This window comes from Peromyscus eremicus, chromosome 4, assembly GCF_949786415.1.
Source record: "Peromyscus eremicus chromosome 4, PerEre_H2_v1, whole genome shotgun sequence".
NCBI lineage: Eukaryota > Metazoa > Chordata > Mammalia > Rodentia > Cricetidae > Peromyscus > Peromyscus eremicus.
In genome coordinates, this window is record NC_081419.1 from 141,480,760 (window position 1) to 141,496,283 (window position 15,524).

The 15,524-nt window shown below is 49.1% G+C and overlaps 1 protein-coding gene across 2 annotated transcripts in view; it reads left to right on the forward strand.

Moving 5' to 3' along the window:
* Ptpn1 (protein tyrosine phosphatase non-receptor type 1) overlaps window positions 1-15,524 on the forward strand; it is a 58,279-nt gene that overhangs the window by 14,507 nt on the left and 28,248 nt on the right. The window contains exon 1 of one of the 2 annotated variants that reach the window (XM_059261955.1): window positions 15,297-15,422. The exons of the other annotated variant lie outside the window; for it this stretch is intronic. Coding sequence (XP_059117938.1) covers window positions 15,303-15,422 — 120 coding nt within the window. The 5' untranslated portion in view covers window positions 15,297-15,302. Of the gene's footprint in view, window positions 1-15,296; window positions 15,423-15,524 lie in introns of those variants that run through there. 2 annotated transcript variants of the gene reach the window in all.

Here is a 15,524-nt window from a genome sequence, read left to right on the forward strand (position 1 = left end):
CAAGTAGTTTTTTTTGTTTGTTTGTTTTTGTTTTTGTTTTTCGAGACAGGGTTTCTCTGTAGCTTTGGAGCCTGTCCTGGACTAGCTCTGTAGACCAGGCTGGCCTCGAACTCACAGAGGTCCACCTGCCTCTGCCTCCCGAGTGCTGGGATTACAGGTGTGTGCCACTACCGCCTGGCAGTACAAGTAGTTTTTAAAAAACAATTCTTGCGCTGGGCATGAGAACACACAGCTTTAGTCCCAGCACTTGGGAGGCTGAGACAGGAGGATTGTGAGTTTAAGGCCAGTCTGGGTTACAACCAAGATGTATTCTCAGAACAGAAGCAAATGGCCGATGACTAATGGCTTGAAGACCTCCGAGAAGTTTCCCTACTAGTGGATAACGACACAAGCAGTGCCCGCTTGTCTTCATGGTAGAGTGCCTTGTAATAGCTGTCCCCGTCTGGTTTGACTGTGCCATCACATCTGTGTCCAAGTAGTCACCGTAGAGCCCGTGGCGGAGCAACAAAGCATTTGTAGTCCCAGGCCTGTGGATCTGGTTGCTGAGGCACAGCTGTCCATGGCCAAACCCTGGCACTAGACAAGTGCCTTTAGGAGAGCAATGGGGAATGAGTTTGCACAGCACGAGCTCTGCCTCACAGCTCAGTTCCTTGATTACACTCTGCCAGGAGAGGGAAACCCCTTGGGGTTGGAGAGGTGCGGGTGTGTGCGCTTGCCCACGTACGTGGTTTGGAGCTCTTTTTGAGTTGCCATGCCGGGCAGGGAGTTTAGCCTGGCCTTGCTTGTGCTACTTGGGTTTTAAGCATGTCCTTCCCATTGTTCTGTTTCTTCACTTTACCTGGCTCAGGGTCTGTCTTGTCTCCCTCCAAGACTGCTGCCCCACGCCTGGCCATGTCAGTGTCCTGGCCTTGTCCCCTGGTAACTTTATATCCAACATTTCCTGCCACACCTGCGCCAGCCTTTGACATTCTTCAAGTCCAGACCTTGTAGCTCCCTCTTCGATGGTCCTTCACTTATCCACTTCCCTTCTGGCTTTCTCCTGCATCCAGATTTCCAGCTGTTTCTCTATTCCCCGAGACCACTGTCAGCCACTCTTATGTTTTTTGAAACAGGGTTTTTCTATGTACGCAGCACAGACTGTCTTCGGTCTCACTTTGCAGTAAATTAGCACTGTGCCCATTGTTCACCTTCCAGTTCATCTTGGCACAGGGAAGCTGGGCTTCATGTCCCCAAGCCACTGACATCATGTCTGACACGGAGCTCCTCTTAGTTGGCTGGCTTCCGCTTTGCTCAGCTCGTGACACTTCACATCCTGATTTGAGCACCATTAGCGTGGTTGACCTCTGTCTGCTTTCTTTCTCTCTTTCTCCCTCTCTCCTTCCTTCCTTCCTTCCTTTCCTTTCCTCCCTTCTCTTTCCTTCCTTTCTTTCTTATTTTTTGTTTTGAAACAAAGTCTCTGTAATCCTGGCTGTTCTGGAACTAGCTTTGTAGACTAGGCTGGCCTCCAACTCACAGAGATCCCCCTGCCTATGCCTCCAAGTGCCTGGATTAAAGGCCTGCGCCGTTCTGCCCTGCTCTGTTGCACTCTTGACCACTGGCACTGTGGGGCTGGGGAGTACACTCCTCATGCATCTGGGCAGCACTAAGAAAGCACCCTAGCACTTCTTAAATGTTGTCTTTGGTTTCCCTAGCCTTCTCTTTCTTTCTCTCTCTCTCTCTCTCTCTCTCTCTCTCTCTTTTTTTTTTTAATCTCCACTTCTCTGGGCCTGGATCCTGAGTGTGTCCCTGTTTGTTCTTTAACTCCCAGATGTTGCCCCAACCACTGCTCATCTCTGTCTCATATGTTTACCCTTAAATACTGGAGGCCTTGAATTCAGAGCGCTGGATACAACACATTCTACCCTCCCCACATTGGGTGTGGCTTTGGAGGTTCTTTCCTGTTCTGAGATTCTGTCACTGGGAAACCTTGCATGTTCTCTCTCTCTCTTCTGGAACCGTGTGCCTTCCCTGGAGAGAATTCTCATTCTTCCTCACAGGTGCTCCTGAGGCATCTCTCCTGGTACCCACTGACTGCCCTTTCCCAGATCCAAGTTGGGTGCCTTGGCTCCTCCCACAGCATCAGTGTGATTGGGCTGCAGCCATGCCAGTGATGTGACTGATCATGGTCACTTACTGTTAAGTCTGTGTCTGTGGTTTGTGTCTCTTAGTCCCCATCATAGGGCAAGCACATAGAAAGCATGTGCTGGGCCAACAGGGAGGCCTAGGATTACTGTGTTCTGTGTGGTTTGTTTTTCTCACGTGCATGTGTATTAGTTTAGTCCCTACCAAATCTAGAAACCCTTTCTGAGGGAAAGCTATCTACACTTGTTGGTGACTCTCACAGAGCTTTGCATGTACCTGCACTCCACCTCAGAGGGCCCGTCCAGGCCGTGTGGATGCTTGATGGGACAGAGTTCCTCCTGTGCACGTCCCTGGCATGCACAGGCCCCTCCACTCTAGCTTTGTGTTCTAGGGTGCTGTCGCAGGGAGACACAGCAGTGGTGGGAGCGGGGCTGAGCTGTGAGGAAGTGGAGGGGCTGACTCAGGCTGTCAGCCTGCAGGAAGCAGCTCCCTTCGCTTATGATTTTTGTGGCTGGGGCACCTCTAACCGTGAAGGGCTAGTGAGAAGGGAGGCATGTGTTCTCAGCAGTTAGGTCATTTTGTCTGTGTTATCTCTGCATTTTCATTTGTTTGGTATTTCCTGAGATTTTGATCTTGCCAGAAAGTGCCCAGCAAAAGGTCTGGGCAGGTGAGGCGTTTATCAGTGTTTTAAATCTTTGCTCTTTTCTTGAAGTGTAATCCTTGTCCAGTCCCTAAGACCAGTCAGTGACTGTCCATTCTAGACTTCCCCTCCCCTGGGGCTTATGAAGTGAGTAGTGTGATTTAAATGGAGGAGAGAGGAGACCTACAACAAACTGGACAGCCTTACTCGGCCGGGGAGTAGGCTGTCTAACCTGGAGCTGCCAGCCTGCCGCTCCAGTGCGGGTTGTAGGGGGCGCTTGAGCCCCAGTGCATGTGACACAAGGGGATTCCTGTGGGAAGGTGATTGAGTTTGAAACAAAGGCACTTGTGATCGTCTGCCCTTGGGATGAGCAGAACTCCTCCTGTGAACGACCTGACGCGAAGGAAAGCCTCTTGGTCAGAGGGCACAGAGCAAGCCTGTGGCCTAGGAGCAGGCGCTCTTCCCTGCCAGCATCCTCTTCTGTGCTGCTCTGCTGCTCTGGAGCCTCGGGTCTCCTTTCTTTAGAGTAGCTGAGTGTGAGGGAGCAGACACTGTCCTGGCTGCCGATGGGCCCAGCCAGCAGGGCCAAGCCTCTGAGTCCTCAGTGCTGTTTAGAGACAGAGCTTTGAAGCCCGGAAACGCTTCCTTAGGATTCAGGCCGAAAGGCAGAGGTGGAAGAGATAAGAACAGAACTGAAGCTTTGGAGACAGGGTTGTCACAGGACCAACATAGAAGCCTGTGGGGGTTCCAGTTTGCGGGGCTGTGCTGTACCTGAGCTCCTGGTGCCCCACCTACAGTCCTGATTGCCGTAGCCTGCTGTGACCACTAGCCTTTACAGACATGGAGGGTCTTAGGGCTGCTTCTCTGTAAGAATGTGACGTTAGCCATGGACATGGTAACCCAGCTCTGGATTCTCCCTGAGTGTACCTCGCAATTAATGCCTCACAGGCTGCAGGCTAGCCATATTTGCATTCTGGTCTGTCATGGCTTCTGTCTGCCTGTGTTTAGGGGTTCTTTGTACCCTGACAGTGCCCGTTGAAGAGGATGGCAGAAGCAAGCATGAGCTTGTAGCCACAGAGGCGAGTAAACACCGAAACATGGATAATAGCAACCTTCAGCAACACGTTTTCAGTGTCCTTGTGCTAAGAGAGGCTTTGGTAAAAGCTATGCTGGGTCTTAGTGGCATGGGATACCTGGCTTGTGAGGCTCCATGTTTATTACTGTCTGCACAACACCTTCAGTCTTTCTTGGATCAGTTCACAAAACAATGTTCAGATGGACTTTTTTCAGCTGGCACAGGGTCAGAATGGTAACCATGCATGCAAGTACAGACAGTCCTCCACAGATGTGTCACGCCTCAGGAGCTCAGAGATTGGTTGGCATTCTGGCTGTGTTTTCCTGTAGAAACAGTGTAGGGAGTAGAGGTTACAGTACACACCCTGCATGTAGCTGTAACCTCTGCAGTATACCCAAGGGGTTCTCTTACAATCACGTGATTTCACTTGGCAATGGTTTTTATGAATGAGCATCACTGGAGGTCTGCCTGGAGGGTTGTGTCTGCAGAAGCCACTGAAGGCCTTTTTTTCTTCTTTTTCTTTTTTCTTAAAATCAGTTTGATGCGAAGGGATCCGAGAGTACAGGCTGTATTTGGGGTGCAGGAGGTAGGCTGGAGCCCCAAAGACTGCCATCAGGCTAGAGTCTCTAGGGCTGGAGAACAGTGACAGGCTGCTCCTACAGAGTCTGTGTGACCTTCACACTTTTTGGATTCTCAGGTGTGGGCCTCTTGGATTGCCTCTGTCTACAGTCACCGATTTCTGAAACACAAGGTCTTTTGTAGTAGCCTAGTGCAATTTTAAGTGCTTTGCTGGGTTCTCATGAGTAGTGCTGCCATGAGGGCTGGCGCGCAGGTGACTCCTCACAGACATGCGTGAACTCGGTGTCCTCCTCCTCCCTGGGGATCACTGCACAAGATACAGCTTTTAAAGGCAGCATCACTGCCCTCCACGCTGTTTAAGCTCACTTTTCAGACAAGGCCCATCACGAGAGGCCATGACACCACACAGGCACTTCCTACCCACCAGTGCTCGAGAGAGAGCAGCCTGTACCAAACAAAGTGCAGCCAAGGCTGTGACTGGAGAAGACTCTGGGAAGCAGTGCTCCAGTTCCCGATGGCTCCATTGAGCTTTACTGGGTGCAGGAAGTTGCGGCTTTGGGACAAGGACTGGCAGGCAGCCTGTGACAATTTGGTTTGTCACTTCAGTGTTTCATCACCCCCTTCTTGCACCCACAAATGGCCTGTTCCCCAACTTGTCCTCCACCAGACACTGCCTGGGTATGAGCTTCTGCTGGTGACCCCAGCTAGCCAAGGTGTCTTTGGGGAGCTCCTCTACACCAGCTGGTGAAATGTTAGTTCATGCAGGCATTTGGTCCCCGGCTTGACATGGGCCACTTCACCTGTCCAAGGATGGAAACACCTCTGTCCCCCCAGAAGGGGAAGTTTGATGGACTGCTTCTGAAGAGGCTTGCCTGTGAGTGCTGCACTGAGGAGAAGCCTTTGAGGCCGGAGGAGACTAGCTTCCCGGAAACACACATTGCTCTAAGGATGTCTGGCACAGTGTGCTGGAAGGGGCTGGGACTTTCCCCCACTTAATAGTTGTGATCTCAGAGGGTCAGCTTTAGCTGTGGAAGCTGTGAACAGCACACTCTGCTGCTGGCTGATGTCTCCCCGGAGCCTGGGTCTTCTCCAGGTCCTGGCAAGTTTCTCTGAAAAAAGTCTGTCAGTCCAAGAGATCACTTACGTATCCAGCCTTTAACCTGTGCAAACAGCACATTTCATAAAATAGATCAGAAGTCACATGTCCATAAGATCCAATACATTTTCTAGTGCATTCTTTCTTTTTTAGTTTTTTGTTTTTGATTTATTTGGTTTTTCAAGACAGGGTTTCTCTGTGTAGCTCTGGCTGTCCTGGAACTCAATTTGTAATCTTGCTGGTTTTGAACTCAGAGTTCTGGCCTCCTGAGTGCTGGGATTAAAGGCATGCACCACCACCGCCTGGGCCTAGTGCATTCTTTTTTAAGTATGGCTTTGAACCTTTTATTTGGAGGATGTTTTGTAACAGGGATGGCTCCTTTCTTGTCTAGTCCCCTTGATCCTTATTCGTCCTGCTTTGGGGAGGCCGGAAGAGTTTGAAGTTCAGTGGAAACCTGTGGTGTTTCAGTCCAGCCTTGGCCGTATTAACTTGAAGCCTAAAGTCATCTCCTCTTTCATGTATTCTCACTGCCAGTCGGTACCTCTCTTCCAGCTTTCTTGAAACTGATGTCCCAGAACTGGGCTGCTGGCTCATACCTGTATTCTTGCATTGAGGAGGCTGAGGCAGGAGAATTGTCACAAGTTTGAATGAGGCCAACTCAGGGTACAGAGTAAGACCCTGTTTCCACATCCACACCAAAAGAGAATGGATCCCTCAGCCTCTGCCTTCACTCCTGACTGGTGCCCTTCTCATCTCTGGCCTTTAGTCTGTCACAGCTGTGTGTGTGTCGCTGTCCAAACATTTCAGGTGTGTGCAACACCCCCTCCCTTACCTGGCCTAACACAGATGCTTGAAGCCTCCTGAGTAGAGGTCTCAGTTTCTGGGGCAGCACCGTATACTTGCCTTTATGGTGGTCCCCTCCCTCACCGGCACTGAGCAGTATTTATTTCCCCTAGAGTTGCAGTTTAACTTTGCACGGAAAGTTTTAATTCCAGAAAGAGCCCCTCTGCTCTGATGGGGGGTGGGTGTGGGAAGGGGCTTCTTGCTTTCTGCTGCCCCTGCTGAGCGCTCCAGAACATCTTACACTGTTCAGTGTTTCATTTCTTCTTCTCTGTAGCTATCATCAAGCTCTACTGGAATTTGGGGTTGTCTTGCTTTGGCTTTATATCCTGTGCACCTGGTGCCCCTGCTGCCTGGCCTGGAGTCCCCTGTGGACTTGTGACTACAGGTAGCTTTCAGGTGTTAATTGCACACCATCCCTTTCCCTTTCAAAAGAAACAAATTCCTTTAATTACCTAATTGCTGATGCCACAGACTGGAACATGTCCCCCAGGGAAAGGAGGCTTCAGTGGGGCAGTTTTTCTCTGATAGGCTAAGGGGTTTGAGGCCTCAGGCTTGTAGCTAGTTTAAGGAGGGTCCTCTGGATTAATTGCATACAGTTTCCACCTTGTGGCTCCCTGCAGCTGTGGCGCATGTGAGTTGGGATACCTGTTTCAAGAGTCAGAGCATCAGGGTTCTAAGGACCCTTCTGACAAGTTACTCTGCGCCAGAGTTGGCCTTTCCCCTCTCAGCATTCTGAGCATCACCTGTAAGTTCAAGTGCATTAGGTGGGCCCCTGAGTCATTCCCACTGCTCCTGACTGCAGTGGCTGGGCAGTGCGCTAACCAGGATCCTGTGTCTGAGGTCACAGGAGAGAGTCTGGATGAGCTGCAGAGCTGAGTCTGGAAGGAAAAGTCGGAGCTGTGGCGAGCAGCTTGGGTCCGGGGCTGCTCTGAGGGACCTCCAAGCACTTCAGTGGGGCCTGTGCCTTTTCTTTAGAAATGGCTTCAAGTAGAGTCCAGGGAGGAAGGGCAGGTATGTGACCTGACGAGTGGATCTCTGAGCTTTTGCCTCCTGACACACCACTCTGGGAAAGTGAAGTTGCTCCTTTCTAAATTTTTTTTTTTTTTAAAGATTTTATTTATTTATTATGTATACAGTGTTCTGTCTGCATGTATGACTGCAGGCCAGAAGAGGGCACCAGATCTCATTACGGATGGTTGTGAGCCACCATGTGGTTGCTGGGAATTGAACTCAGGACCTCTGGAAGAGCAGTCAGTGCTCTTAACCGCTGAGCCATCTCTCCAGCCCGAAGTTGCTTCTTTCTATCCAGACTTTTTAAGTGTTAAGAATTTTTCGGCCGGGCGGTGGTGGCGCACGCCTTTAATCCCAGCACTCGGGAGGCAGAGCCAGGCGGATCTCTGTGAGTTCGAGGCCAGCCTGGGCTACCAAGTGAGTTCCAGGAAAGGCGCAAAGCTACACAGAGAAACCCTGTCTCAAAAAACCAAAAAAAAAAAAAAAAAAAAAAAATTTTCTTTGCCTAGTTTTGGGTACAGTGCTTATACACCCCAAGTCCTGCTGCAACCTTTTACCCTTGTTCCTACCAGATGGTGATGCACATCTTTAATCCCTCACTCAGGAGGCAGAGGCAGGTAGATCTCTGGGTTCCAGGCCAGCCAGGGCTACTCAGAAAAACTTTGTCTCGGGGATGGATATCTAATATCTATATCTATATCTATACCTATATCTATACATATAATACACACACACACACACACACACACACACATTCTTACATTGTACTTCGTCTTTCCTGTGGAAAAGTGATGGGGACCTCTCGACTCCCATCACTGCAGCTCCTCACTAGAGGTGTTTTGGTCTGGATTCTGCCACTCGGATTTTTTCTTGAAATTTCAGTGAGGTCATTGCAGATTCCTGTAGAACTGTGAAATAATGCAGGCTCTTACCACCCTTCCTCCTCATCCCTGCATGTTTGTGAAGCTGCAGCATGGTTTTGTAGGTAGAGCATGGCCCAAGGTGTGTGCGCGTCTGTATGTGTATTTAATGATTAGTAATGCATTTGTATATGTAATGCATTTGAAATGGTCTTACCATGTAGCCCAGGCTGTCCTCGAACTCTCTCTCACTCTTTCTCAGCTTCCCAGATTCTGGGATTATAGGCTAAAATTTCTGTCCTCAAAAAGTACCCTCCCAGCCATCAAAGTGGAGCCCCCTTTAATCCCAGTGTTCAGGAGGGAGGCAGCAGTTACCAACGTTAGATGTTACCCTCCTCTCCTAGTTGTGCATTGAGTCCTAGCATCATAGCCAGTATCTTTTTAAGAATCAAGGGGGTCATGACCACCTCCACCTTGGATTTAGGAAGGATGGTAAAATCTTAAGACCAGAAGATGCCCGGGGCCTCAGCTGCAGGTGCATTCAGTGTGGGCTGGGGACCTCCTGTCAGCTCAGCAGGTAGTGACTCAGTGACACCAGTGCTGTGTGCCCTTGCTGGTCTCTTAATCAGCATGCCTCAGGGCTCCCTAGGAAAATCTTGATGTCCCACTGTAGACCCACTTATTTTCTGTTGGGCAGGAAACTGTAGGGAGCCTAGAATCTGGTTGTGTGGAATGTGGTCCTCAGGAGTGTGCCTGTCAGAGGTGGCAGTTCTGCAGCAGAAGCACTGGGCAGAGGCCTGGTCTGAGGAACTTCTGTCATGCCCTGCCGCTCCCCAGATGACAGGACTGGAAGTTGCTCATTGCTGCCCTAACGCCTGAGCCTCCTGTGGCAGTTGGGGAATGGTGGTGTGGGGTTTGGTCAGTGGTGTTCTTCTCTCTTTGTCGCTTGTCATACTGTGCATCCCAATTCACAGCCCTCCCCTTGGCTCTGACATCGTTAGTCCCCACATAACTGAGCTGTGCCCATGAATACTAGCTCCCCTGAGTATGTCCCCTGTCTAGAAAGCAGAGGCAAAGAGCCTAGCAGCTGTGTGTGCTGTTCCAGACTGGACCAAAGCTCAGTGTCCTGTGGCAAGGGGCCGAGTGATGTTGTGCAGTCCCTGGACATGCTGCAGAGAAGGGCAGGCCCTGCTCCCCTGGGCCTGTGCCTGAAGTTTCCATTGAGCACCTGAAACATGGCATTTAGTTGGTTTCCTACCATTGATGCCAGCCTTAGTCTGTAAGGACAGGCGACCTGTCACCAGTCTGCACTAGAGGGGGCTACCCAGCAGCCACTTTCAAGGACGTTACTTTCGATTTCACTAGCCAGCCTTGACACCTTCCCTTCCTATACTACATACTTGTGACATGCTTTCTGCACAGCACAGTGAGCTTGTGACCACAGATGGTCTACCCCCTCACTGAGAACATGGACCTTGACAGAACTACCTGTCCCTTCAACACTTGACCCAAGCTGAAGACAGGAACAGAAATTGGTGGCTTTCTCAGAAGAACCTGTAGCTCAGTGGGAGGTCATGGCCCTTGTGTGGCTGTATGTATGGCATTAGTGTTCCTGAGTTCTTTAGGAGTCCTTGGCTCCTGCTAACCTGTCTCACAGTCATCACGCTTTGGAGGAAGAGTGGCGTGCACATTTTCACAGGAGCTGAGGGGGCTGGGAGTGACTGGCTGGGGTCCAGCAGTGTGTGTGTGGGGGGTGTTGGTTCCTGTGGAGTTTGGGTTGTGGCATTGAGATGTGGAGCAGCCCCTTAAGGAATCTGGCATCCTCCAGCTCTCAGAAGCTTCTGCAGATGACCACAGGTCATTAGTGAAGGCTTGCTGCCTGTCCCCATATATATAGTGTACTATATAAATATATATATTATTATGTATACATTTGGTGTGTGGGTGGGTGTATGTCTCCAACACAGGGTCTCTCTGTGTAGCTCTGACTGTCCTGGAACTCGCTCTGTAGACCATGCTGGAGGAAATCTATTTCATGAATTCAGCTCTAAGAAGGCCTAGAGTACGTACTCTATAGAGGGGCCAGACGAACAGACCTTTGAAGAGTCAGTCATTTTACTTCACAGTTGAGAATGTGGGAAGGTGCACAGATGTGAGGCTTTGCTGCTCTGTGCTGGGATTGTTTGCAATCGTGCTCTGAATAGATTTGTTTTCGTTACTTGTTTTGTTTGAGGCAGGGCCTTACTGTGTAGCCCAGGCTGAACGTGGTGCTGGGATGTGAATGTAGCTGTCTTATTTTTTATAGTATGTGTGTCTGTGTCTGAGTGAGTATATATGTGTGGGTACGTGCATGAATTTAGAGGTCAGAAGACAACCTGTGGGAATCTATTCTTGCCTTCTACCATTTGGGTTCTGAGAGTCCAACTCAGGTCATCAGTGCCTTTGCTGGCTAAGCCATCTCTCCAGCCCCCTGAGTGTAGCTTTTTTTTTTTTTTTTTAAGATTTTATTTTATTTTTTATTATGTATACAGCATATATGACAGCAGGCCAGAAAAGGGCACCAGATCTCACTACAGATGGTTGTGAGCCACCATGTGGTTGCTGGGAATTGAACTCAGGACCTCTGGAAGAGCAGTCAATGCTCTTAACCTCTGAGCCATCTCTCCAGCCCGAGTGTAGCTTTTTAATTAAAGGTAATTAATAAAATTTGCTTCACTTGAGGTTAGTGGCAACTGTCATGGAAAAATGCGGAGTGGGGGGAGGGGTGTGTGTACTGTTAGTGCCCCTATGTGTACTTACAGGGAGACAGACAGTTTGATGATCTGATCAACACCCACCTTCTGTTAGGCAGGGTCTGTCACCGACCTGGAGCTAGGCTGGTGGTCAGCAAGCCCCAGGGTCTTCCTGTCTTTTCCCAGATAGAGTGTGAAATAGCACATGGCCACACCCAACTTTTTGTGTGGGTGCCGGGATCCCAGCTCAGATTCTTACACTTGTGTAACAGGTGCTCTAATTCAGCCTGACCACACCCCTGCCCCCACCCTCAGTTTGCTTATTGAACTTGAACTGGAACAATTTAATGTTTGACTTTTTTGTGTATGTGCTTGTTTGTTTTTTAGACAAGGTCTCACTGTATATACCTGGCTGGTCTGGAACCTGTCTGTGCTGTGATTAAAGGGGAGTGCCACCACAGATAGGCAATTTAACATATTTAGTATCTTTGAGGGGGGTTTTGTTTGTTTGTTTGTTTGTTTGTTTGTTTAGGGTTTCTCTGTGTAGCCCTCGCTGGCCTTGAACTCACGGAGATCCACCTGTCTTGGCCTCCTAAGGAATACAATTGAGATAAATATGGGGCAGGATGTGAACCAGAACCACTTTGCCCATTCTTCCGTCAAGGTTTAGGGTAGAATAACTTCAAGGACAACCATGCTGTAGGTCTTGAAATCCTCTCATCTTATCGGAACATGAACCTTTACTTCTATAGCATTCAAGAGGCAGAGGCAGAGGCAGCGGCAACCAATGTTCTTGGCCAGCCTGGTCTACATAGTGAGTTTCAGGCCAGTCAAGGCTGCACAGTGCGACCCTGTCTCAAGACACTCCCAATTTTTTTTCTTTCCATTAAAAAATTTTTTATGTATATGGGTGTTTTTCCTGTATGTATGCCTATGTGCCACTTGTGTGCATAGTACCCTCAGTAGCCAGAAGAGGGAGTCAGATGCCCTGGAACTGGATTTACAGTAGACAGTTGGGAGCCACCATATAGGTGCTGGGAACCAAACCGGTTCCTCTGCAAGAGCAACCAGTGCTTTTATTAACCACTAAGCCATCACCCCAGCCCCAGGTCTTTACATTTTCTTGCTCCCCACCCTGACTCCACCCCGGAGGACAGGGTCTCATTGTAGCTCTGGCTGTCATGGAACTCACTATGTAGACCAGGCTGGCCTTAAGCACATAGAAATCCACCAGCCTTTGCCTCTTGAGTGCTGGGATTAAAGGCTATACCCAGCTTAAATTTCTGTACATTTTATATCCCTGTTCTTCTTTATCTTTGGTTTGTTAAAATGTTGAAAATAATGAATTTAGCCAGTAACATACTTCATGGTTTGATTTGGTTTTAAGACTGTCCTCCTGTGTAGCTCATCAACTTGGCATCCTTCTGTCTTCTTCTAATGTTGGGATTGATTACAGGCATGCACACCATGCCTGGACCACCAGCCTATTTTCTACCTGGGAGTGAAAGGTCACCTCCACCTCTCTGCAGGGCTGAGCAGCTGAAGTCTGAAGATGCTGCTCCAGGTCTGGGCACAGTGTCTGGATGAGCTGAAGGAATGCCTGTGTAAGCCTCACCCTTGCCTCCTTGGGAAGTCACACAGCCTCTCTGCCTGAGCTTCTGAGTTTAGTTTTGTGGCTTCACAGATCTATCCCTTCTGGTGCTGTGACTGCTGCCATGTTTCCCTCTCTGTTCCTCTTTCATCCTCGATCCCTCTCATGGCAGTCAGAAAAGTAAGTGTGTAGCATCTGGAAGATACTCTGCAGATCATTTGGCCAGTGATTGTGGTGCAGATGCCTTTCTCTTGGTTCTGGTTAGCACACCCCCTCCCCCCCAGCTTTCCAAGTACTTGAGAAAATCTAACCAAAACAATTTCATTTTAATGAGCTGTTTTCTGCTCATTCACGCTCCTAAGTGTGCGGGAAGCATCCTTCCGTTGTGTAAGGAGAGCAGTATCATTTCAAAGCAGGGATTTCACTGGTGTCCTATGTTGCCTCTCCCCTGGGACCTTGAAAGGAGGAAACATGATGGGCAGCCTGGTTCCTGCCAGGAAAGTTGTGGACCTTGCTCTTGCAGATGCCTGCCAAGTCCTTGTTAGTCAACTGTCCCACTGTCCCCCGGCAAGCAGCCAGGAGCCGGGGTGAAGTTCTTACTGGCCTGATGGAAAGCAGAAGGTAAACAAAACAGAAGTGAAAGTCAATTTTTTTTTTTTAGCTCGTTCTCTTACGGGAACAGTTTTGTGGTTCTCAGCACTTCAGTAGATACTGGTTCCAATATGTTTGATTGACATCAATTACTGTAAGTCTGATTCATTTTCTCCCTATTGATTTCTGCCCAAGGTGAAATTCATGACATTTAACAGAAAACATAGTGATTTAAAAAAGATGCTTGTATCAAGGGCTGTAAAAATTGGGGGTCAAAGTCAGGGATACTTGAGAGTCTAAGGCAGGCATTTCATCCTAATTATTCATGTGATTAATGTAAGGTAAGTGGCAGCTCCAGTCCCTGCGGCCGGCTGCATTGAACTCAGAATGCTGTTTCCAATTGCAGGGTACGGCCAAGTTCATTTACCTGCATTAAGTCATTCATTCATAGTCACCTACTACAGGGCCGGGAACCAGGCTTCTCCCGTCCCCAGCCACAGTTGGGCTTCTCAAGGCCGTCATTCTCTGTGCTGAAACTACAGCCCTTAGGGACTAAGCAATCATTGTTAATGAGATTATGTACAGTGGCCTGTTCTTGTAAAGGCTTAGGTCGGCAGCAGTGACACAGAGAGAGAGGTCTCTGCTGGTATTTTAAGAGTTTGGGGTTTTGAACAGCTGTCCCAGCAGTAGGTGCTACCCAGCACCACATTAAAGCTCTGAAGACCTTCCAGGAGCCGGCGCGCCTCTGTGCTGTTCCTCTGCTCCTCTGTGTGGTTGCAATTGCAGCCTGGGTACCTGCCCCTGTAGTCACTTTCAGCCTCCTAAGCCTCGACTGACTGGAGACTCTCCACTTCTGCCTTCTTTGTCCACGGCTCCTTAGTTCTAGTCATAAGGCCCACCCACCGTGGACTGTGTGGAACAGATTGTACTCTAGCTGAAGCATCTGTTATCTGCTAGAGCTGGTCCTCTTCTGGGACTTTAGCAGTCCAGTTAAGTGGGGAGCCTGGGCTTTCATTTCCCATCTGTGTCTCAGCCTAGACTATCTGTGGTTTTTCTACATATAATTGACTGGCTGGTGCTTCATGCTCAGAGTAGAGGGTGTTAAAGAGTGAGATTGCCCGTTCTCCCCAGCAGGGGTTCCCTTCCAGATGAGTTGACTACCTCCTCTGCCCTTGTTCCTGTTTGGAGAGCTCTACAGCACGACTTGGCCTGCCTTCCCTGTCATTTCCACAACCTTTTGTTCTAACCCTGGTCCAGGGCTTGCTGGAGCCTGTGTCTCCCTCCCTGTGTGGCATGTCTGGCCTTCATTATTGCTCTGGGAGTCTTGGGGGCATAGGTTTTCTTTATAACATCTATTTTATTCAATATGGTCATTTAAAATCAAGGGGCTGAAGGGATAGCTCAGTGGTACTGAGTGAGTACTGCAATTTCAGAGGACCCAGAGGACACCTGTATCACCCTAGGGGTGACTATAATCACCTGTTAGTCCAGCTCCAAGGGATCTGATATCCTCTTCTGACCTCTGTGGGCATCTGGATTCACGGGGACGCACAATTAGAATAAATCTTTTTTTTTTCTTTTTTTTGGAGCTGAGGATCGAACCCAGGGCCTTGTGCTTGCTAGGCAAGTGCTCTACAACTGAGCTAAATCCCCAACCCCTAGAATAAATCTTTAAATTCTTTTTTAAATCAAAACTGGCTTGGTGTTGATTAGCTAATTTGGACTCTTTATTGTTTAAGCACTGTTGTTTATATTAAAATATGGTTACATCAAGCACATTACCTCCTGCATATTTATTATATGAATGTGTAAATAAGGTAGAAATATATTAAAGGGGTATGGGGGGGTTTCCCTGGGTTTAATTGGTGTTGCTTGCATGAGCCTGGGTAGGGGTTACTTACTGGAATGTGCATCTTGCCAGCGGCTACACCACTGAAAAAATTACTCTCCTCCTCATTTCCTTTTTTTTTGGGGGGGGGGGAGCCCAAGCTGTCTTTGAACTCTCCATCCTCCTGCCTCAGCCTTCTACGTGCTGGGGTTACAGGTGTGTGCCAGCACAGCCATCTTCTCTGTTTAGTACTGTGTCTGGTACTCTCTTTGTCAGGAGGCTGTGCGACAGTTGCAGAGACCAAACCCCGGGAGCATGCATTCCGTAGCAGTAAGATGGGCCTGATGGGGTGTTCTCGGATGCATGCTCCCTCCGGGCATTTCCACCCTGTGCCGGGAAGCGTGCTGGTATGGAATCAAAAGCTGCACACTTACAGGATTAGCACCATCCTTTCGGTCAGTCAGCAAGTTATGTTGAGGGCCTGCCCTGGGCCGGGTCTGGGATTAGAGGTGAGGGCTTTACTCTCAACAGATTCCTGACTGCTTTCAGGAAGACTT